Source organism: Salvelinus alpinus, chromosome 5, assembly GCF_045679555.1.
Source record: "Salvelinus alpinus chromosome 5, SLU_Salpinus.1, whole genome shotgun sequence".
Lineage (NCBI taxonomy): Eukaryota > Metazoa > Chordata > Actinopteri > Salmoniformes > Salmonidae > Salvelinus > Salvelinus alpinus.
Window position 1 is genome coordinate 18,333,628 of NC_092090.1, and position 23,218 is coordinate 18,356,845.

General features: G+C 41.4%; 2 protein-coding genes and 1 pseudogene across 3 annotated transcripts in view; all 3 read right to left on the reverse strand.

Annotated features, from left to right (window-relative positions):
- LOC139575638 (golgin subfamily B member 1-like) overlaps positions 1 to 6,296 on the reverse strand; it is a 45,970-nt gene extending 39,674 nt beyond the window's left edge. For both annotated transcript variants that reach the window (XM_071400813.1, XM_071400812.1), the window contains exons 1-5: positions 6,141 to 6,296; positions 3,921 to 3,983; positions 2,708 to 2,878; positions 1,579 to 1,725; positions 1,295 to 1,408 (exon numbers count right to left, since the gene is read on the reverse strand). In XM_071400813.1, the coding sequence (XP_071256914.1) occupies positions 1,295 to 1,408; positions 1,579 to 1,725; positions 2,708 to 2,878; positions 3,921 to 3,965 (477 nt within the window). In that variant the 5' untranslated portion in view covers positions 3,966 to 3,983; positions 6,141 to 6,296. The remainder of the gene's footprint in view (positions 1 to 1,294; positions 1,409 to 1,578; positions 1,726 to 2,707; positions 2,879 to 3,920; positions 3,984 to 6,140) is intronic.
- Positions 6,297 to 10,655: 4,359 nt separating this feature from the next.
- On the reverse strand, positions 10,656 to 14,987 carry LOC139575263 (guanylyl cyclase-activating protein 2-like; annotated as a pseudogene).
- Positions 14,988 to 18,648: 3,661 nt separating this feature from the next.
- On the reverse strand, positions 18,649 to 22,788 carry guca1g (guanylate cyclase activator 1g). The gene is made up of 4 exons (XM_071400226.1): positions 22,594 to 22,788; positions 20,328 to 20,477; positions 19,321 to 19,417; positions 18,649 to 18,770 (listed from the first exon to the last, which is right to left on the reverse strand). The coding sequence occupies exons 1-4, from the start codon at positions 22,786 to 22,788 to the stop codon at positions 18,649 to 18,651; spliced, it is 564 nt and encodes a 187-aa protein (XP_071256327.1).
- Between the last annotated feature and the right edge of the window lie 430 nt (positions 22,789 to 23,218).

A 23,218-nucleotide genomic window follows, 5' to 3' on the forward strand; every position in this document is an offset into this window, starting at 1 on the left:
CTTAAAAATGGAAGAAGTTTGGAACCACCAAGACTCTTCTTAGAGCTGGCCGCCCGGCCAAACTGAGCAATCGGTGGAGACGGGCCTTGGTCAGGGAGGTGACCAAGAACCCGATGGTCACGCTGACAGTGCACCAGAGTTCCTCTGTGGAGATGGGAGAACCTTCCAGAAGGACAACCATCTCTGCAGCACTCCACCAATCAGGCCTTTATGGTAGCATGGCCAGACGGAAGCCACTTCAGTAAAAGGCACATGAGAGCCTGCTAGGAGTTTGCCAAAAGGTATCTAAAGGACTGACCACGAGAAAAAAGATTCTCTGGTCTGATGAAACCAAGATTGAACTATTTGGCCTGAATGCCAAGCGTCACATCTGGAACAAACCTGGCACCATCCCTACAGTGAAGCATGGTGGTGACAGCATCATGCTGTGGGGATGTTTTTCAGCGGCAGGGACTGGGAGACTAGTCAGGATCGAGGGAAAGATGAATGGAGAAAAGTACCGAGAGATCCTTGATGAAAACCTGCTCCAAAGCGCTCAGGACCTCAGACTGGGGCGAAGGTTCACCTCCAGCAGGTCAATGACCCTAAGCACACAGGCAATGCAGGAGCGGCTTCGGGACAAGTCTGTCAATGTCCTTGAGTGGGCCAGCCAGAGCCCGGACTTGAACCCAATCGAACATCTTTGGAGAGACCTGGAAATAGCTGTGCAGCGACGCTTCCCATCTAACTTGACAGAGCTTGAGAGGATCTGCAGAGAAGAATGGGAGAAACTCCCCAAATACAAGTGTGCCAAGCTTGTAGTGTCATACCCAAGAAGACTCAAGGCTTTAATCGCTGCCAAAGGGGCTTCAACAAAGTACTGAGTAAAGGGTCTGAATTCTTATCTAAATGCGACATTTTAGTTTTTATGTTGTATAAATGTGCAGAAATGTCTAAAAACCTGTTTTTGCTTTGTAATTATGGTGTATTGTGTGTAGATTGATGAGCGAAAAATTATTTTTAATCAATTTTAGAATAAGGCTGTAACGTAACAAAATGTGGAAAAAGTCTAGGGGTCTGAATACTTTCCAAATGCACCGTATATAGCAACTAAGCTTTAAACTGCAAATGTGTACATTCCCTAAACCAAACCAAGTTTCATAAGACATTATAAAGCTAGTATGAATGCTCATAGGAATGCATATACAGTGCCTATAGAAAGTTTACACCCCTTTGAACTTCCTTCACATTTTCCTGCCTCAAAATGCATTCTAAAAGGGAATAGATTAGATTTTGGTGAGGGTGTAGGTAGTACCTTGACTTCCAGTTCCTCATCTCTCTGTGACAGCTGATGCTCCAGCTCCTCCACCTTCTTCCTAAGGAGGAGGATCTTCCCGCGGCTGGCCTGCTCGCTTCCCTCTGCACCTCCCTACAGGGGTCACACGCAGGGAAAAACAGGGTCAATGGTCAGAAGGGTTACTGTGGTTTCCTGTTGCTATTGCTCACTGAACTTGGATGGGTGGATGGATGTGTCCGCCTGTGTGTGTACGTGCAAACATATGTGCATGTATGTGCATGCGTGTGTGTGAGCGTGTTTACCTTCTTACTGTGGGTGGGAGTCCCCTGGCCCCCAGCTCCACCCCCTCCTTTCTTCAGCTCCTCCAGCTGGGCGCTGAGGGAGGTGACCTTGGCTTTGTTCTGGAGACGCATCTTGGACAGCTTGGCCTCGCACGCCTCCTTCTCTGCCTGTGTAGAAAAGAAGGGGGGGAGAGAGACATGGTACCTTTAGTTAAAGCTAGGGGTGTCACACATTCACTGTATGTCTTGCTCCGATTTGGAGGGGTCGCCTACTCTTTGGAGTTATCGTGTCTTCAACATCAGGTCTTAATAAGCATAACCGTAAAAGCTCATTTGGGCTAACTGTGCCTTAAAAAGGCCATATGGTCACTGAGTTTGTGAGCTGTTTTTTTTATGTGATGCACTGTGCTGTGATCTCAGACTGCCTGAATACCTCTCACATATTAGCCAGTCTGTTTCTTCATTCGTGCACCTTGGTTGTACTGTGAGTTAGCGATAGTAGCCTATACTATTCCCTGTGGACTCCAATGCTGTTTTACTATAGAGTCTATCTATGGAGCCTCTCAGGGAGACTAAGCTATGGCCTGCCATCTATGGCTGTAGTATCAGCAGAGACCACAGTGTTTCTATTGGTCAAAAGAAATTGGTTGTAAATTCCTCAGAAGCCCTCTTGTAGACATGGGGTGCATCCCAAATTGCACTCTATTCCCTATATAGTGCAATACTTTTGACCAGGACCCATCTAATCCCTATATAGGGAATAGGGTGACATTTGGGATGCAGAAATGGTGTCAGCACTCTGTGCAGCACAAGTGGACTTTGACTTGTAAATGAATAGACAAAAGTAACTAAACCACTCCCTGCCATTGAAACAGGATGAGTGATTCTATTGTCCTGAATTAAAAACAAACTGACAGCATATGGGCCTCACTCTGCCATGGCCGTGTTTGCATTGCGCTTTCTGATAAATGCCTCTACTTTGTCCGTCACCAATCCCTGTGGCTTTAGGAGGGCCTTGAACTGCCACAATGTTGCAGTTGGTAAGAACTGATCTATGGTCAGTTTAAAAATGTTCACCTCTTAATGGTTAGGGTTAGGCATTCGGGAGAGTGTCTAGGAGCATCATCAAACTGGAGCACCCAGGACGTACCTTGAGCTGCTCGTCCTTTGTGCGCAGCGAGCCATCCTTCTCACGGATCAGCTCCTTCAGCTGGGCCACCAGCTGCTCTGTCTGGGCCAGCTGCTCCGCCACCTCCACCAGGGCTGCCTGGCCTCCTTCTCCTCCTCCAGCACCACCACCACCCTGGGGGGAGCCGAGCGCCTGGAGAGAGACCGGGGACCGAGGGTAGGATGGGGGAGGGAGGGAGATATGGTAGAGAGCCAGGAGGGGGAGACAGACAGACGAGAAGAGAGAGAGAAACGAGGAGAGAGAGAGACGAGGAGAGAGAGACAGAGAGAGAGAGACAGAGAGAGAGAGAGAGACACAGAGCGAGACAAGGCGAGAGAGAGGCGAGGAGAGAGAGACGAGGAGAGAGAGCAACGAAGAGAGACAAGAAGAGAGACAAGGAGAGCGAGAGAGATGAAAAGAGACGAGGAGAGCGAGACGAGGAGAGCGAGACGAGGAGAGCGAGACGAGGAGAGCGAGATGAGGAGAGACAAGAGACACAGAGCGAGACAAGGCGAGAGAGAGGCGAGGAGAGAGACGAGGAGAGAGAGAGAGCGACGAGGAGAGAGAGAGCGACGAGGAGAGAGAGAGAGCGACGAGGAGAGACAAGGAGAGACCGAGACGAGGAGAGAGAGCAACAAGGAGAGACAGACAAGGAGAGAGAGACAATCTGTTAGTGAAAACAGAAAGCTAGCCTTCGCTGGGACAGAGGAGGGCACGGTATGGATGAGAAAGAGATGGGGTATACACAGGGGGACAGCTCCATGTCTTCACTATGGTAATGTATGGAGGGATTCTAGATGTGTGAGGACTGAATAGGTTTCAGCTAACAACATAGCCCAACTCCAATAAACGACTTATACAAACAGCTAAGGGATAAGAACAAGAAGAATGGGCTAGGCTAGGAACTGAAAGGAAAAGTCTGTGGGGTTGTTGTTAGGGGTTGATTGTCGTGAATTGGGGCGGAGGTGTGGGGGGCTAGCTGTGGCTTCACTACAGGAAGTATGAGTTCTGATCCCCACACAGTCAAAAGCTGTGTGCTCAGCACTCTCCCTAATCCCCCCCCCCCATCTATGGGGTTATGGGCTGATGGCTTTGGAAGAACACACACGACATTACACACACAGAAATGGGCACACTACATGTACATAGCACAGGTGCATTCCTTCACAAACAGACATATTGGTTTGATACTTACTCCCTGGCCAGGCCCGCCCTCTTCATTGGAAAACCACTTCAGCATGGTTTAGAGTGCTACTTCCTGGGGTCAAATAAACAACAGGGACATTTGGTCCACAACCAAAGCATTTAAACAAATAGGCTACCCTACACATAACCATGACAACTAACACAGGACATTCAATGGAATTCGGGATAACAATGACTAAACCTAATCTGAGCTGGAAGCACTACTGCGGCTAGGCTAAAACTTAAGCGGCCTATCAAATTCAAGCTTCAGTGAAGCTCTGAAGCTCTTGCATCAGAAGTTGAGTCATGGAGCTGTCTTGAGGGCTGTTTTCAACAACAAAAACATAGCAATGTCAGTTTCAGATCCTGGGGCTTTTTGAAGGCCTGTGCCACATAATTAATTTGGGAACACCAAACATATCCCGGTCCACAGAAATGTTGGAATGTCCCCCAAGAGGATCCTCAGGCTCTAGGACCCAATACTAGCCTAGGTATTGTGAGTAGTGTGGAATGTATGAGTGAAAACAAGCATGCAAGCTTACATATAGTAGATTTTTTACATGTTTTAAAGCAAACTCTAAAAAATAGTTTTTATTTGTTTTCTTCTTGTGACAGCAAATCCGTTAACTTTTTAATTTCCACAACTACACTAGGGTGTCAAATAGCCTATGTTTGTGAAATGGTGTCTATCCATAGCCTAACTGACATAACGCAAGACTAAGATAAGACATAGGCCTACGGTATTCACCCCGTTGCAACTGATGTTTTTCAACAGAATCCGACTAATGAATACACCCATTTGTTAGGCTACTGCACCTTCGAGTGCAACACAGTGAGGCTACATTGGTTCCCACTCACAGACTAGCCTATTCCATGAACAGCTTGTTACATGCCAGGGATAAAGCGTTTCAGAGTAGGAGTGCTGATCAAGGACCCCCCCTGTCCATATAACCTTACTCATTATGACTGAAAAGACTAAACTGATCCAAGATCAGCACTCTGAGACTCATTGTGAATACAGGCCCAGGTCTGTAACCGGTGCCTCCGTACATTGACTCTGTACCAGCACCCCCATGTATATAGTCTCGCTATTGTTATTTTACTGTTTGCTCTTGAATTACTTGTTACTATTATTTCTTCTTATTATTTATTTTTTTAACTGCATTGTTGGTTAGGGGCTCATTAGTAAACATTTCACTTTAAGGTGAAAAAAATACCTGTTGTATTCGGCACATGTGACTAATACAATTTGATTTGAGATCATGTTAGTGGAGAGGAGTGAGGAATCACTCAATTCTGGCTGCTACTAATGACAATGAGCAGTGGGTTGTTTATGATTCTGCAATCTAGACAGGTAAGGTGAGTTGTTATATTGCACAACAAGGGCTGGAAGCCAGTCATTTAACTGAGTGGCTTGAGATGCTGGCAGCCAAAAAACTTAGCTGTTTGACGCACATGTCACATGACATACAGCCAGGAGAAAATCAGGCCAAACCAGTTCACTCATGCATACAACAAGTCATGCCACTCCCTCTGTGCCCAGCTGCCCAAATATCATTCCTCGGTTTCACTGGCCCGTAACAGAACAACGTTAATAATCTCAAGCAGAAAAATGCTGGGTTGGCCCTACGAGGTTTATGACATTATCAGCCGCAGGCACCGCTGAATATCATCGACATTATTAGTAACGTGATATATAGTCATCTTTTGGCTGCTGGTTTGGAAATCCTTAATAACATGGTAGTTAGTAATGGTTTAATAATGGCTTTGAAAGATACCCGGCTGACTTCACGTGTTTGTACATGTCCGCAAACTATTGTAAACTAGCTGGAATGGAGGCGCTTGTTCAGTTCATGTTCGTTCATTGGGCTGACACTTGCTAACTACATTTACATGTGTCATTTAGCAGACGCTCTTATCCAGCCTGTGACACAGGAGCTAACGTTGCCTGCCCCCTAAGTAACGTTACCTAGCTAGCTAACGTTGCTGTAACATAAACATTTACATTTTAGTTAGCCAGCTCGACGTGGCATGCGAAATATATTAGCAAGCAAAACCTGTTCTATAACGTTGCCTCCACTATATAACTAAAGGTTACCTAATGAGTATTATAATATAATTTGTCAGCTAGAAACCTTATCTAAGCCAGTCAGCAGCTGACAATTTTGCTAACGTTAGCTAGCATTAGCAGCTGCTTGCACTTGTCAGACAGCAAAACCCAAACGCTTACCCAATTTATCGCTTCATAAAGATGTTCATTCACATATTATATAATGAAATCGTCAAATGGCGCATGTTTATTGCTCAAGTTAAGAAATCACAAGAGATCCGAGGTATCCTTCAATCATCAGCGGCCATGTTCGTCAGGTGGATAAAAACAGCGAAGGCACGCACGCGCTGTGAAGGCAGGCAACGACGCTCCTACTGCGATGCTGCGTGCGCTTTCCCGAGGTATATCATCTTTATAAGTACAGTATGTGTAGCCCTTCATATATACAGTGAGTCATTGGTGTAGCCCAGGGATGGGCAACTTTGATGATGGGGGGGCACAAAAAATATGAGCTCATCATGCAACAATTGGCTGTTGAGACTGTTCTGTTATTTGTTTTATTTTATGAATGGTAATTCACTACAAAGCTGTATTCTGTTTTAGGGGGGTTTGATCCAAGGGCCTTCAAAAGGAGGTCGCATGGACGCCAGTTGCCCATCCCCGGTGTTAATGTTTTTATTTTACCTTTATTTAACTAGACAAGTCAGTTAAGAACAAATTCTTATTTACAATGATGGCCTACACCGGCCAAACACGGACGACGTTGAGCCAATTGTGCACCGCTCTTTTGGATCCCAATCACGGCCGGTTGTGATACAGCCTGGATTCGAACCAGTGACGCCTCTAACACTGAAATGCAGTTCCTTAGACCGCTGCGCCACTTGGGAGCTTATCTAGGTTTCTAGGGTCCAACTTTTAAGGTTTTTTAATGCCGTGTAAAATCGGTCAATTCAAGTTGGAGGAAATAAATCAACCCTGAAGTCTGTAGATCTTCAGTAATTTTAACAATTTAAAATGTTATGATTTTCAAGAATTTGATTCCAAATTGATGGAGTCTACAATTGTCCTATACTGAGACTGTGATTTATTTTCTTTAAAATGTATACTGAACAAAACCCATTGATTTTCAAAGTTTAAAGGGATACTTCAGGATTTTGGCAATGAAGCCCTTTACTTCCCCAGAGTCAGATAAACTCGTGGATACCATTTGTCTCTCATTAGCACAATTGCTAACTAGCGTTGGAGCAATGACTGGAAGTCTATGGTAACTGATAGCATGCTAGTAAATACTATTGACTTCCAGTCATTGCGCTAACGCCAGTTAGTGACGGCTCATGAAACTACCTCTAACTTCCTTCATACTGGATGTGGAGGCTGCTAACGGGAGGACGGCTCATAATAATGGCCGGAATGGAGCAAATGGAATGACATCAAACACATGGAAACCATGTTTGATGGATTTAATACCATTCCACCTTTTCCACTCCAGCCATTACCACGAGCCCGTCCTCCCCAATTAAGGTGCCACCAACCTCCTGTGGTAGAGACATAAAAAATAGCATCTGGCTCTGGGGAAGTAGATTAAGGTCTTCATTGCCAAAATCCCAAGGTATCTTTTTAACAAACCATAGAGCTCTATGCACAATGACTAATTTTAACAATTTTACAAAAACACATTAACAGGAAGAACTGTGCAGATACAAAGTTTGGTAACATAATAAAACAGGGAGATTAAACTGTAATTCTGCTACCAAATATAGCATCTGCAATTCTTCCACTAAATATATTATTATTATTTACTGTATAAATTGGTCAAAGTAGTCATTGTGCATAGTTGTATGTTTTGTTCAGCTTTGAAATCATTGTTTTTTGTTTGGCATTAAAGTGAAAAATTGGAGTCTCAGCATAATTCCGTTACCATGTAATTTCTCTTATAACCACACACTCAACAAGAACCTATGTCTCCATTGTTTATATTTTTGCAGCTGATATACATTTGTTATAATTGCATTATATTTTTGATAATTGTGTTCATGTTTTATATTTGACTTTTAAAAGTAAATGTGTGTCATTACGAGAGCTTGTGACTATGAAGTTTTAACTGCAAAAAAAGGATTCTGAGATAATCTCTCCATATATAGAGTACTATTGAACATTGAACAGAACAAACCTATGTCAATAACTACATTTAGACTAAAATGCAGATGGAACCTTAATGTCCCAAGCTCTTGATTGGCTGATTTGCCCTTCTCTTCCTTGTTGGTCAGCTTTGGTAGGACATTTGAACCTGTGTAATGGCCATCAGTGTAATGCCTCTCTTTAAACTTGAAAGAGCTTAAGACAGCATTCTTACTTTTCTTACCATAAATATTTGTTGCTTAGTTTATACTTTTAACCCAGGAATAAGAGCCAATCATGTAACGGGAATATGCTGCTGTTTGGGTACACTGAATGTGGCCAGAATCTCACTTGCCATTAAATCTTCAACTTCATAGCAATATCGAAGAATGTTTATTTTTATGAATTTACTACTACAGATATACAGTATTATAGACATTAAGGATATTGCATGTGAAACATTTTCAGGATACACAAACAAGGTGGCTCCTAAACACAATAAAATAACAATGACACAAACACACAGAAAGACTGTACTGAAGACAGACACTCATACGAAGCTGGGAAAAAGTGGATACCCTATGGATTGTTTCAAAAGTTACCTTATATGAGATCGGTAGCTCACACATTGTCAAAGCTCTAAACCTCTTCTTACATAGTAAGCCTCAGTTGCTTCCCTTGTTCATCTCCTGGTCTTTGAAACTGAGTGGCTGGTAAGTGGTAGGCCAGGGTCCTGTTCACCAGTCACGGAACCGGACAAAAATGGTCGGAAACAGAGTGAAACCTGGAAATATTATCTGAACATGACCCATGCCTATTCCTCACTGAGGCCTTAGGCCTTCAGCTCTTTAGACTATTCAGCTAAAAACCTTATCCTTTCTCATTGTTGTTTTGACAGGGACCATTAGCCAAGATAGCTAATCAGGCCTCAAGGAGCTGGTTTCCTACCCTGGTTTTAAGAATGCTGAGGGAAACATTTCACCAAAGGAGGGGATTTAGAAACCCTATTCCACTCACAAGGTGTCTGAAGTGCACATGCAACACATATGCTGACATGTGTCAAGTGTCCGGTCAGGCCAAATTCCAAATGGACTCTTAGACCCTACGCCGTATGCACTTGTGGAGATCTGAAAGGATTTGATTGGTATAAGCAATATGGGGAAACTTACACCTAGACCTTTTGAACATATTACGTACACCTGTCAAATCCTCTCAGATCTCCAGACGTGCATACGGCGTAGTGCAGGGTTCCCCAACTGGCGGCCCGCGGGCCATGGTTTAATTTGGCCCCCCAAGTTTTCTGAGCTTATTGTTTGATTGAACATTAGAATGGGCAAAACAAGTGACCTAAGGGACTTTGAGCGTGGTATGATCGTCGGTGCCAGGCACGCCGGTTCCAGTATCTCAGAAACGGACGGCCTCCTGGGCTTTTCACGCACAACAGTGTCTAAGGTTTACCAAGAATGGTGTGAAAAACAACCAGTCAGTGGCAGTCATGTGGGCGAAAACAGCTCGTTGATGAGAGGTCGAAGGAGAATGGCCAGAATCGTGCAAGCTAAAAGGCAGGCCACAAACAGAAAAATAACGGCACAGTACAACAGTGGTGTGCAGAACGGTCCTTGTCACGGATGGGCTACTGCAGCAGATGACCACACCGGGTTCTACTCCTATCAGCTAATAACAAGAAGACGCTCCAGTGGACACGCCATCACCAACACTGGACAATTGAGGAGTGGAAAAACTTTGCCTAGTCCGATGAATCCCTGTTCCTGTAGCATCATGCTGATGCTACAGGAACAGGGATCAGGATTTGGCGTAAGGAATTGGCGTAAGCAGCATGAGTCCATGGCCTCATCCTGCGCTGGTGTCAACGGTACAGGCTGGTGGCAGTGGTGTAGTGGTGTGGGGAATGTTTTCCTGGCACATGTTAGGTCCCTTAGTACCGATTGAGCAATGTTTCCATGCCCTGAAGAATTCAGGCTGTTCTGGAGGCAAAGGGGGATCCGACCCGGTACTAGATGGGTGTACCTAATACTCCAATGCTTCCCACAGTTGTGTCAAGTTGGCTGGATGTCTTTGGGTGGTGGACCATTCTTCATACACGGGAAACCACTGAGCTTGAAAAACCCAGCAGTGTTGCAGATTTTGACACAAACCACACAAGCCATGTCTCAATTGTCTTAAGGCTTAAAAATCTTTCTTTAACCTGTCTCCTTCCCTTCATCTACATTGATTGAAGTTGATTTAACAAGTGACATCAAAAAGGGATCATAGACTGACCAGATGAAAGCTATGTCATGAAAAGAGCAAGTGTTCTTAATGTTTTGTACACTCAGTTTATATATGCAGTCGGTACCTTAATGATTGACACCCTCGATAAAAGTGAGCAAAAATTACTGTATAAAATAAATAATTCAAATACTGAGCTAGATTGTATGCTAGAGAACATTTTGTAAATTATATTATTTTAATACAATTGCTCAGAGAAAGCAATTTAGTTTAACAAGCAATATTCTTTTCTCAACAAGGTAGGGGTCTTAATTATTCACACCCCTGTTTTCAAAACCTTTCAATACCTCATCTTTGAGAGGATAACGCCATTGAGTCTTTTTCAATGACAAAAACTATGAGTTGGAGAACACATTGGGAAGGATCTTAGACCATTCCTCCATACAGAATCCTTCCAGATCCTTGATATCCTTCATCTGCACTTATAGACTGCCCTCTTCAATTTAAACCACAGGTTTTCAATGGGGTTCAAGTCCGGAGACTGAGATGGCCATTGCAAAATGTTGATTTTTGTGGTCAATTAAGCACTTCTTTGTGGATGTTGATGTGTGCTTGGGGTTATTGTCTTCCTGGAACATCCACATGCAGCTAAGTTTTAGTCTGGCAGAGGCAACCAGGTTTTTGGCTAAAATGTTCTGGTACTTGGTAAAGTTCATGATGCCGTTAACCTTAAAGTTCCCCAGGACCAGTGGAATATCAATAGCCCCATAACATAAAAGATCCACCACCATATTTTACAGTAGGGATGAGGTATTTTCTGCAGATGCATTGTACTTTCGAAGGCCAAACCCACCGCTGGTGAGCGAGGCCAAATACCTTTATTTTCGTGTCATATGACCATATCGCCAGTTCCGATCCAAGTGCCAATGCCGTTTAGCAAACTCCCGGTGGTGCTATGGTCAGATGACATTAAAATAGAGTTCTTTGGCCACACACACCAATGGTGCGAACAAATGTTTGCACTCTCGTCATCTCAACATTGCTGGCTCTGCGCATACACCTTCATTTGCCTTGCTGAAATGTTTAGCATTACCTTACTACACCCACAATGTAATGAGTATGTTGCACAAATACAGATACTACATTTCTAATGATAGACAGACACCTCACATGTATAGACTTACTATCTTTATTCTTATCCACCAGGTCAAAGATCCGGTCAGTGATTTGATCAGGGGTCAGGTTCTCTGTTTCAGATGGGTTCCCATGCCTCTTGATATTGTAGATGATCTGCAGAGAGAGGAAGACATGAGAAAATGAATTTACTATGGTGAGTGGAAACAGGGTCCATACACACATTTAGTCTAGATTGAAGCAGATGATGGTACACTACACACAAAGGTGTTTTTTATGGCTCAATATGCTGCATGTCATATCATATCAAATGTATAGTGTCATATCCCTGCATATAATTAGGCTTGCTGGTTATATGGTTTTGGTATGCACAGTTCATTAAAAAGGAGTACAATTATCATGGGAAAATGTTAAGGCATCTCAATTTGATGAGAGGATCATACACAGTATATTGTTTACATACATCATGTTCAGAGAGGATCTCTGGCAGCATACACCGCTGTTTAGCTTCAGGGTACTTCAAAATAATAATTTAAAAAACACATCTAAACATGAAACCCCTATACACGTACTTTGACAACTTGTTTTAGCTCCTTTTTGTCAAGGTGTCCGTTTCCATCTCTGTCATAAAATTTGAAGTCGGTCCTCGAGCTTTCCTCTAAGAACGAGGTGCACTGCTGCCACATACCCCATAAAGTCTAGTGTGTTGTCCTATGGACAAAATAAATAAATAATAATTTTAGAGGGAAAAACAAGGAATTAAATAAACTAAACACCAATGAATGTGATGTAGGTGAGAATCTCTGTGTGACGTTGTTACGTAGTTGAGCGTTTCAGGACCACGGACAGCGCGCGGGGAAATCCAAAACAGAATGTGCGTAGAAGCCAGGGCAGACGTTTACATTTTAGTCATTTATATTTGAGCCACTTATCCAGAGCAACTTGCAGTTGCTATTAGGGTTAAGTGCCTTGCTCAAGGGCACATCAACATACATATCACCGGCTGGGGGATTGAACCAGGCTAGCGACCTTTCGGTTACTGGTCCAAAGCTCTTAACAGCTAGGCTACCTGCTTACCTTTAATTCATATCTTTAATGTTGTGTTTCTATAGGCTATATAACCAAGATATTATCACAATTAATGACTCGTTTTATAATATACAACTGTCTCAGCTTCTGACAAAGTCTACTAGCCTACTGATGTCCATGATCCCTTCCTCTGAAGCTGCTTAGCTTAATAAATCAGTACAGAGGTACCTAAAAACGTACATGGTTTGCATCAAACGATCGAAACACGTTGTCCATGTATGCGGAACCCTCTATCGAATCACTGTTAATTCCAGATTTTCTTGAATTTGTGTAAATGCAGGTTGCCACTGGGACACTCACTGGCGAACTTTCGGTAGAGTTCCTGGATATGTGTGAGGGCCACCTCGTCGTCTAGCTCACTGTGCGACTGACCCATGGTTGAGCAGATCCAAGTCCTTTAAAGGTACTCTATGAAGTTTCAATGAATAACTTGAATCGATTTCAAAACGATGGTAAAGTCATCTACCACAGCCATTAATTCAACACGCTCAGAGACCACACACCAGGGTTGCGCCCATGTCAATGAGTTTGAGGATTAACCCAACATTGCAACATTTGGCGATATTTTAGATCCGTTATAAAGCAATCCAATCAAGACAGGCGGGAACAAATCAAGATGCATCAAGCGTCAAAACCCGTGTTAGATAAGGTACTATTCCATTCTTTGGATATTTGAGGGGATTATTTAACAATTCACCAATATTAATGACTGGTGAAGTCAACCGATGACCCTCCACACTCAAAAGGGTTATACCTAGAACCAAAATGATTCTATCTGGAACCAAAAAGGGTTCTTCAAAGGGTTGTCTTATCTGGACAGCCGAATAATCCTTTTCTAAGAGGGTATAGCCTACTCAGACCACAAAGTCTAAGTCATTTAATTAGCCTTATGTTGCCCACTCCAAATTTGCCTCTGCTCTTTATCAGACAAGTCACCAAAGCTACCATGAAGCTTAATTTGCTTGGTATTTATTCAACCTTAGTTTAAATCCAGGGCAGTCTCATTGGAATACATCTATTTTGCAAGAGCGACCTGAGTAGATTCATGTTTAAGCATATGGATATATTCATTAAACACTGAATACCACATGCCAATGACCTGGTATGTGGGTAAATAGCTAGGATTAATTGAGTGTATTCATTCATTGAACAATTTGAGATGACTGAATAGCCTAAGCAAGCACTTTGTATATGTGTTTCAGAGTGTTTGCCAGTAGTTAATATATTAATTGACTTAGTGGATTTAATTAACTTCAGGTGTGTGTCCCAAGTCACTGTGTAACTCACACCTGTGCTCTCTGATACATGAACAAGGCAAAGCCTCCAACTTTACATTCCAGAAAAACAAATGTGAAGTAGTCATTAGATCCCATATATGCATTTAGCAGCGACACTGAACAAAAATGTTGTGTGTGTGAGTGTGTTGTGTAATAATTAGCCTTAGCTGTGAAATCCAGTTAAAGTATTAGCTGAACACTCAGCTTTCACCGTGTTATCAACCTACTGTAGTCTGACCCCAAGGGGACAGTTAACCTCAGGGGAACCAATCACCTAAAAAAACAGACTGGGGGTGAACGGACAGACAGAAAAGGCATACAGAGGTGTCTCACAACACATTGCATAAGGAAGTGTGTGTGCATGCGTGTCTGTGTGTGTGTGTGTTAGGAGGATACATTCCTTCATTAATTGCACAGGGGATTAATTATATGAATAAAAGTAATCAAAAACCTACAGGTGACCTAAATCCACTTTATATTCTGCATATGGACATACAGCCCTAAACATATGGATAAAGAGAGACAAACGGCAGAGAATCCGTATAACATATGGATAAAGAAACATACGGCAGAGAATCCGTATAACATATGGATAAAGAGACATACGGCAGAGAATCAGTATAACATATGGATAAAGAAACATACGGCAGAGAATCCATATAACATATGGATAAAGAAACATACGGCAGAGAATCCGTATAACATATGGATAAAGAAACATACGGCAGAGAATCCGTATAACATATGGATAAAGAAATATACGGCAGAGAATCCGTATAACATATGGATAAAGAAACATACGGCAGAGAATCCGTATAACATATGGATAAAGAGACATACGGCAGAGAATCAGTATAACATATGGATAAAGAAACATACGGCAGAGAATCCATATAACATATGGATAAAGAAACATACGGCAGAGAATCCGTATAACATATGGATAAAGAGACATACGGCAGAGAATCCGTATAACATATGGATAAAGAGACATACGGCAGAGAATCCGTATAAAACTACATTGTAATACAGTAAGTCATCACAGGTAAGTCCACAATACAGTGCATCTGGAGCGTCTCAAAGGTTCACAGTGAATGTACTGTACACACATTGGAGAGCATAGAGAAGACCGTTCATGAACCCTGGACACTCTCACTTCCCCTCTTTCTCACTCTTCCATCCTCACAGAGAATCAGACAGCTGGGTGTGATTTCTTGTTATAAAACGGGTAGTTTGGATCCTGGATGCTGATTGGATCCTCGATGCTGATTGCTCAGTATTTGTATGCATGTTGTGACCCTTTTTTAAAAAGCAGTAAGGCACGTGACACGACACTATAATGAATATAGTCCCAGGTAAATGGGTTGAAAGGCCTTCTGCTAGCACTACCATGACACAAGGCAAGAACCAGATGCAGACACAGGAGGCAGATGGTTGGAGTTTAAGATGTTTAATAATCCAAAAGGAGTAGGCAAGAGAATGGTCGGGGACAGGCAAAAGGTCAAAACCAGTTCAGAGTCCAGGAGGTACAGAGTGGCAGACAAGCTCGAGGTCAAGGCAGGTAGAATGGTCATGCAGGTCGGTACAGAGTCCAGAAACAGGCAAGGGTCAAAACCGGGAGGACTAGAAAAAGGAGAATAGCAAAGGCAGGAGAACGGGAAAAACCACTGGTTGACTTGGAAACATAAAAGACGAACTGGCACAGAGAGACAGGAAACACAGGGATAAATACACTGGCACAGAGATACAGGAAACACAGGGATAAATACACTGGCCCAGAGAGACAGGAAACACAGGGATAAATACACTGGCCCAGAGAGACAGGAAACACAGGGATAAATACACTGGGGAAAACAAGCGACACCTGGCGGGGTTGGAGACAATAACAAGGACAGGTGAAACAGATCAGGGTGTGATAAGCACATCAAGACGAACAACGGCATTTACCTGTGTCTATATTCATGATATAGCATGGACTCTTGTGCCTTACTGTTTGAACAAACCTCTGTTCTGAGACAACGATGCCTTGTGCGTAGAAATGTTATGTATCGCAGTATCATGTAACAGAGTGGATCAAGAGTTCAAAACAATGGTCCACCAGTATCCTCTTGAATGTGGGTTTTCAGCTGAGCCACTCTGACTATTGATTTGGACATATAACCTGCATAATACCCCAGAGTGGTAGGCTACATGAAGACCAATGCTGGGAACCCTTGTCATGGATGCAAGGAGGTTTTTCCATTGGGACACCCACCCAAGAAAATACAAGTGGAAAGCTTCTTTCTCCCTGAGGTATTCCTACATGGCTGGGTGGCTTTACAAATCAAATCCAGTTTATTTGTCATATGCACAGGATACACATGGTGTACATACACAGTACAATTAAATGCTTACTTACAGGTACACCTCTCAACTATGCGACAACAATAAGACTGTGGTTTATCATGATGGGTGCATCGATTGTCAAATAAATAAACAAAGAATGGTTGCTATGGTGAGACCACTTAATGGGACATGCTTGCATTAGATTAAACAAAATGGAAATATAGATATTTGGTGTAAATGTGTTGAATGCACATAATTCTATTCAAAATTATATATTTTTTGTTTGAGGATTGTTCTATCTAGAATGATCTGTTGTGTTATCTTTAGTCATTACTTGGATCAAATATCACAGCACTTGCTGACTAGATGTTGATCAAAAGGTGAATTCTTAATCAAATGGTTAATTATTCATCAAAGGGTTGATTTAAGTATCTAAAATACAATTTGTGGAATAGTGATGTGTGGACAATAGTAAAGCTTAAAAATGTGTAAAGATATTCCAAAATGTAGACTACATTAAAGAAATTACCATTAATTACTTAAAATAACCTCTTTGGGAACTTGCAACAATGGTACAGTCGTGGCCAAAAGTTTTGAGAATGACACAAATATTAATTTTCACAAAGTCTGCTACCTCAGTTTGTATGATGGCAATTTGCATATACTACAGAATGTTATGAAGAATGTTCAGATGAATTGCAATTAATTGCAAAGTCCCTCTTTGCCATGCAAATGAACTGAATCCCCCAAAAACATTTCCACTGCATTTCAGCCCTGCCACAAAAGGACCAGCTGACATCATGTCAGTGATTCTCTCGTTAACACAGGTGTGAGTGTTGACGAGGACAAGGCTGGAGATCACTCTGTCATGCTGATTGAGTTCAAATAACAGACTGGAAGCTTCAAAAGGAGGGTGGTGCTTGGAATCATTGTTCTTCCTCTGTCAATCATGGTTACCTGCAAGGAAACACGTGCCGTCATCATTGCTTTGCACAAAAAGGGCTTCACAGACAAGGATATTGCTGCCAGTAAGATTGCACCTAAATCAACAATTTATTGGATCATCAAGAACTTCAAGGAGAGCGGTTCAATTGTTGTGAAGAAGGCTTCAGGGTGCCCAAGAAAGTCCAGCAAGCGCCAGGACCGTCTCCTAAAGTTGATTCAGCTGCGGGATCGGGGCACCACCAGTACAGAGCTTGCTCAGGAATGGCAGCAGGCAGGTGTGAGTGCATCTGCATGCACAGTGAGGTGAAGATGCCTTTTCCATCATGGTGAAAATGCCTTTTCCATCATGATGGAGCACCTTGCCATAAGGCAAAAGTGATAACTAAGTGGCTCGGGGAACAAAACATTGATATTTTGGGTACATGGCCAGGAAACTCCCCAGACCTTAATCCCATTGAGAACTTGTGGTCAATCCTCAAGAGGCGGGTGGACAAACTCCAAGCATTGATTATGCAAGAATGGGCTGCCATCAGTCAGGATGTGGCCCAGAAGTTAAGAGGTAGAGGTCTTGAAAAAGAAGGGTCAACATCTTTCTAAAAATAATGGTCATCACCAATATTGACTTTTTGCATCAACTTCATGTAATTGTCAATAAAAGCCTTTGTCACTTATGAAATGTTTGTAATTATACTTCAGTATTCCATAGTAACATCTGACAAAAATATCTAAAGACATTGAAGCAGCAAACTTTGTGAAAATTAATATTTGTGTCATTCTCAAAACTTGGCCATGACTGTAGCCAACAGTTTGGTTCACAGTTTAAACTCTGCTGATTTTTATTGATTTTTAAAGCTTTTTTTGTGATGCCTCGTTGTTTTTGACAGGTATGACGAAAGGATTTGAAGTACTTGACATTGAATAATATAACATATCCCCATTCTAAGTTCTCTGATGTGATATAAATTCCTTAAACATTACAATAGGACAAATAAATATGGGTAACATAACATGATATCACATTTAGCTTACTAACGGTATGATATTTGCATTGATATAATGTTTTGAAAGAGCTGCTTACTTCGTACTTGAAAGTATAAGGATGTGAAATAATTATTTTGATTACATAATATTATTAATATGATAATTTCAGAACCATCGTCACAATATTACTGAGTATAGAATTCCATAATCTTTTACATTTGAATGCAATGTAAATACTCAAACTGCGGATAGTGACCCTGTGTACTATCATATCACACAATATGACCTTTGAACTCTGTTTGAAATCTACCAGAGTTCCAGTGAGCCATGACAGTCATGTGCTGAATGAGACTCCATCCTGTCAGCTGGTCAGCACTCAAAAAGAGAACGCCTGTTGTTCCGACATACATCAACGTGCATGGACAGCATGTTAAAAGAACAACTAGGAGAAGTGATACGGAAGAAAGTGCTCCATGCCTGAACCACCACAAGCAAACATGGAGGCAGAGCCAGATCTTTAGACAAAACTCAGATGCCATTTGAGGGACACAACCCCTCTCTGTGTAGATGGGAGACCCTGTTTGGAGAGCTTAGGTCATTTTTACACAGTTCTGCATGACCCAGCCACTAGCGTTGACGTCCAGCTTGAGCATATTCATGACCCACTCGTCCTTCTGGGCCCCCTCCATGAACTCAGTAAAGGAAATCTGGCCTGTAATAGAAGGAAAAATATATACATTTTGGTGGGCAATGATTCAAGATCTTTCTCAGGTTAAGGTTACTGACATAACTCGGATGTAGTGCCAACTTAGTAAGAAAGTAGGAAGCCATTCAGGCTTATTAAAAGTAGGAAGCCATTCATGCTTATTAAAAGTAGGAAGCCATTCATGCTTATTAAAAGTAGGAAGCCATTCATGCTTATTAAAAATAAAACAACAAACCAATGGCAAAACCGCCATCTTTCCTCTGTATAATGGGCCAGGTAGCACCTGACCATGAGGATGCCAGAGCAAAGTCCCCCTCAAATGGACCACCAATTAGCACTAGCATTACCTAATCCTGGCCATTACATCAGACTGACCATTGTGTAAAGGTCAGTGACAAAGGCATATTGTCTCTCGCTGATGGAAGATGGCATTACATGTAAGCCCTTAGAACACAGATTGTTCATTGTGGTGGTTTGATGAAAGTACTGTATATTTGGTAGAGATTTGAATGCATGTTCTGCCATATATATGAATATATCTTAACCGGGCACTTACCATCATGATTTTGGTCGACCAGCTCAAAGATCCTGTCACAGACTTCATTAGGTGTCATGTTTATGGCAGTTGTATGAAGCTTGATTTTGTAAATGATCTGCAATTGTATGAGATACATTTCATTACATACAGTTTGGTATTTGACAGAAGTGTTTTTTACACAGTTAGCCTATCTCAAATGGTATACATTTAAAAGGGTTTCAACATAAAAAGATGGCTTTACCCCATTGACGAACAATGTAAAGTTGTATAAACTTTTATATGACAGAAATAATATTTTGTCTAGTGTTGTTTATCTGAACTTAATTTACTGAGTTCACATAAGGTAACATTTAAGGCAGATGGGTAACAAAATTATAATATAATATATATATCCTATATCATATCATCAGTGGGGTAACACAACTTTGAAATGGAAAAAAAATGTTTACACTGAAACAATAGTGTGACATTAGGCCTTTTTAATTGACAAAGGAAAAAGATTGAGTTCCTATATATACAGTAAATACCAGAGCCGTGAACTCAGCTGACCTCTAGGCATGGAGCCTGGTTCAGTTCAGAACCAGATAAGCTATAGGATCAGGGCTAGGTGTTCCCAAGAATAATTGGTATTAAAGCCACTTGCTCCTCCCAGCCTTTCATCCAATAACATGTACGGACGGAATTAGATTTGTGAAAACCCCAGTCATCCCACGTAGTCGCTTCTCCTGACCTGATCCTAATCCCTCACCTGATCCTAATCCCTGACCTGCAGCATATTAAGGCACTGCTCTAATAACATTAGTTTTATGTAATACCTGTATTATACAAGTATTATACAAGTTATACAATTTAGAAAACTGAGTACTGCAGATTATACTACAATGTGTCCAGCTGTTCTTACCCTTAGAAAAGAAGGTGCATAGCCTGGCCTAACTGATCTACAATTACTAGTAGCCAACTGCAGGCCAAAACGAAGCAGCCAGTCAATAGCATAATGCAGAGGAAGATTATGTGTAATTTCTTACCCGAATTAGGTTTTTCACCTCTTGTCGGTCTAACTTGCCATTTCCGTCCTTGTCGTAGATTTTAAAGGACCACTTTAACCTATCCTCAAGATTCCCCCGCAATATCAGGTGAAGAGCGGCCGTATACTCCATAAAATCCAAAGCGTTATCCTGTGAAAACAATACATGGATTTATTGCATGTTTACCTTTTGAATGTATATTGATAACTGAAGCTAATGCAATTAAAGGGATAGTTCACCCAAATTACAAAATTATGTCATGATACCGGTATTAGCATTATTCGTGCATTATGTCCAAATCGAAAGTATCTCAAATTGATTGTGAAGCTCAACAAAGTAATTTATTCTGTGCCTTCAGAAAGTATTCACACCTCTTGACATTTTCCACATTTTGTTGTGTTACAGCCTGAATTTAAAATTTATTAAATTGAGAGATTTTTGTCACTGGCTTACACACAATACCCCGTAATGTCAAAGGGGAATCACATATATATATTTTTTTACTAATTCATTTAAAAATAAACAAATGCTTAACAAGTCTCATAATAAGTTGCAATAATAGTGTTTAACGTGATTTTTTAATGACTACCTCATCTCAGTACCCCACACATCCAATTATCTGTAAGGTTCCTCAGTCGAGCAGTGAATTTCAAACACAGATTCAACCACAAAGACCAGGGAGGTTTTCCAATGCCTTGCAAAGAAGGGCACCTATTAGTAGATGGGTAAATATTTTAAAAGCAGACATTGAATATCCCTTTGAGCATGGTGAAGTTATTAATTACACTTTGGATGGTGTAGCCTAGTGATTAGAGCGTTGGGCCAGTAACCGAAAGGTTGCTAGATCGAATCCCTGAGCTGACAAGGTACAAATTGGTCGTTCTGCCCCTGAACAAGGCAGTTAACCCACTGTTCCTAGGCCGCCATTGTAAAGAAGAATTTGTTCTTAACTGACTTGCCTAGTTAAATAAAGGTAAAATAAAAAAATATATTAAAAAATCAATACACCCCGTCACTACAAAGATACAGGTGTCCTTCCTAACTCAGTTGCCGGAGATTAAGGAAACCATTCAGGGATTTCATTATCAGGCTAATCGCGGCTTTAAAATAGTTACAGGGTTAAATATGTTTGGTTTGGGGGAAAACTGAGGATGTATCTATAATGTTGTAGTTACTCCAAAATATTAACCTAATTGACAGAGTGAGAAGATGGAAGCCTGTACAGAATAAAAATATTCCAAAACATGCATCCTGTTTGCAACAAGGCACTAAAGTAATACTGCAAAACATTGGCAAAGCAATTCCTGAATACAAAGTTAAGTTTGGGGAAAATCCAATGCAACACATTACTGAGTACCACTGTCCATATTTTCAAGCATAGTGGTGGCTGAATCATGTTATGGGTATGCTTGTACTTGTTAAGGACTGGGAGTTTTTCAGGATAAAAAAGATACAGAATGGAGCTAAGCACAAGCAAAATCCTAGAGGACAACATGTTTCAGTTTGCATTATACCAGACTCTGGGAGATGAATTCACCTTTCTGCGGGCGATAACCTAAAAGACAAGGCCAAATCTGCCCTGGAGTTGCTTACCAAGATAGTGAATGTTCCTGAGTGGCCGAGTTACAGTTTGGACTTAAATCTGCTTGAAAATCTATTGCAAGACTTCAAAATGGTTGTCTAGCAATTATCAACAACAGATTTGACAGAGCTTGACATTTTGAAAATAATAATGTACAAATATTGTATAATTCAGATGTGGAATGCTCTAAGACACTTACCCAGAAACACTCACAGCTGTAATCGCTGCCAAGGGTGATTCTAACATGTATTGACTCAGGGGTGTGAATACTTATGTACATTAAATAGTTATATATTTGCAAACATTTCAAAACATTTAATTATGGGGTATTGTGTGTAGATGGGTGAGAGGAAATATATATGTAATCAATGTTGAATTCAGGCTGTAACACAACAAAATGTGGAATTAGTCAAAGGGTATAAATACTTTCTGATGGCACTGTAGATGATTTGAACATGATGCACAATTTTTTTTAAATATCAGCACCATGAGATTATCATTTGGAAACAGTGCCAGGGAAACTAAACCAAAGCATGGATTGCTGCTTACAGTGTAAGGAAACCAACATTACATTTCGTAATTTGGGTGAACTGTCCCTTTAACAGCACAATGGATGAATAGAATGGATTTTTTTTTAAATTACATTATTTCCTGATTGAAAAATGTTTTACCCACTTCACTTACCCTGTTTGTGTCGAATGAATGGAAGACAGTCTCAATGTACAAAGTCTCTTCCTCGCGGCTGGCTGGTATACCAAAGATCCGTTTTAATTCATGCAGGTGCAAAGCCCCGCTCGGGCACTCCTTCATAAAAGTCATACACAGCTCCTGAATTTGCTCCAAATCCATCTCCTCATTGTGGCTTTCTGCTTGACCCATTGTTACAGTTCACTTGGATGGTAGAAAATATTTTCTACAAGAATTCAAGAAAATATAGTTCAACATAAATGTTAAAAGTTAAAGTCTGGCTACTACAAGTGGCTACCGAAGCATCTGCTGACACGGTCCATCAAACTAAATGCCTTTACTCCACTTGCCAGATACCATGGCCTAATGGGGGACTGGACAGAGTTGTATATTTAACCTTTCAATCACATTAACTAAGAAATCTCTCGATCCTTTGCCAAAAGAAAGGTGAGCTCTCACCTGACCATTCAAGAGTGCATGTCCTGCCATGCTCCCTAGGCATTTCCTGACATACAGTGCCTTCAGAAAGTATTCAAACCCCTTGACTTTTTCCACATTTTGTTGTGGTACAGCTTGAATTTAAAATGGATTAAATATAAAGATTTTGTATCACTAGTTTACA

Bases quoted from the DNA above. Each gene is read 5' to 3' on its own strand.
- guca1g (XM_071400226.1), bottom strand. From the start codon at position 22,788: ATGGGTCAAGCAGAAAGCCACAATGAGGAGATGGATTTGGAGCAAATT. The intron at 20,478-22,593 runs GTAAGTGAAGTG...TTGTTTTCACAG, and splicing joins ATTCATTCGACACAAACAGG to GATAACGCTTTGGATTTTAT. The intron at 18,771-19,320 runs GTAAGTGCCCGG...CTTCTATTACAG, and splicing joins GGTCGACCAAAATCATGATG to GCCAGATTTCCTTTACTGAG.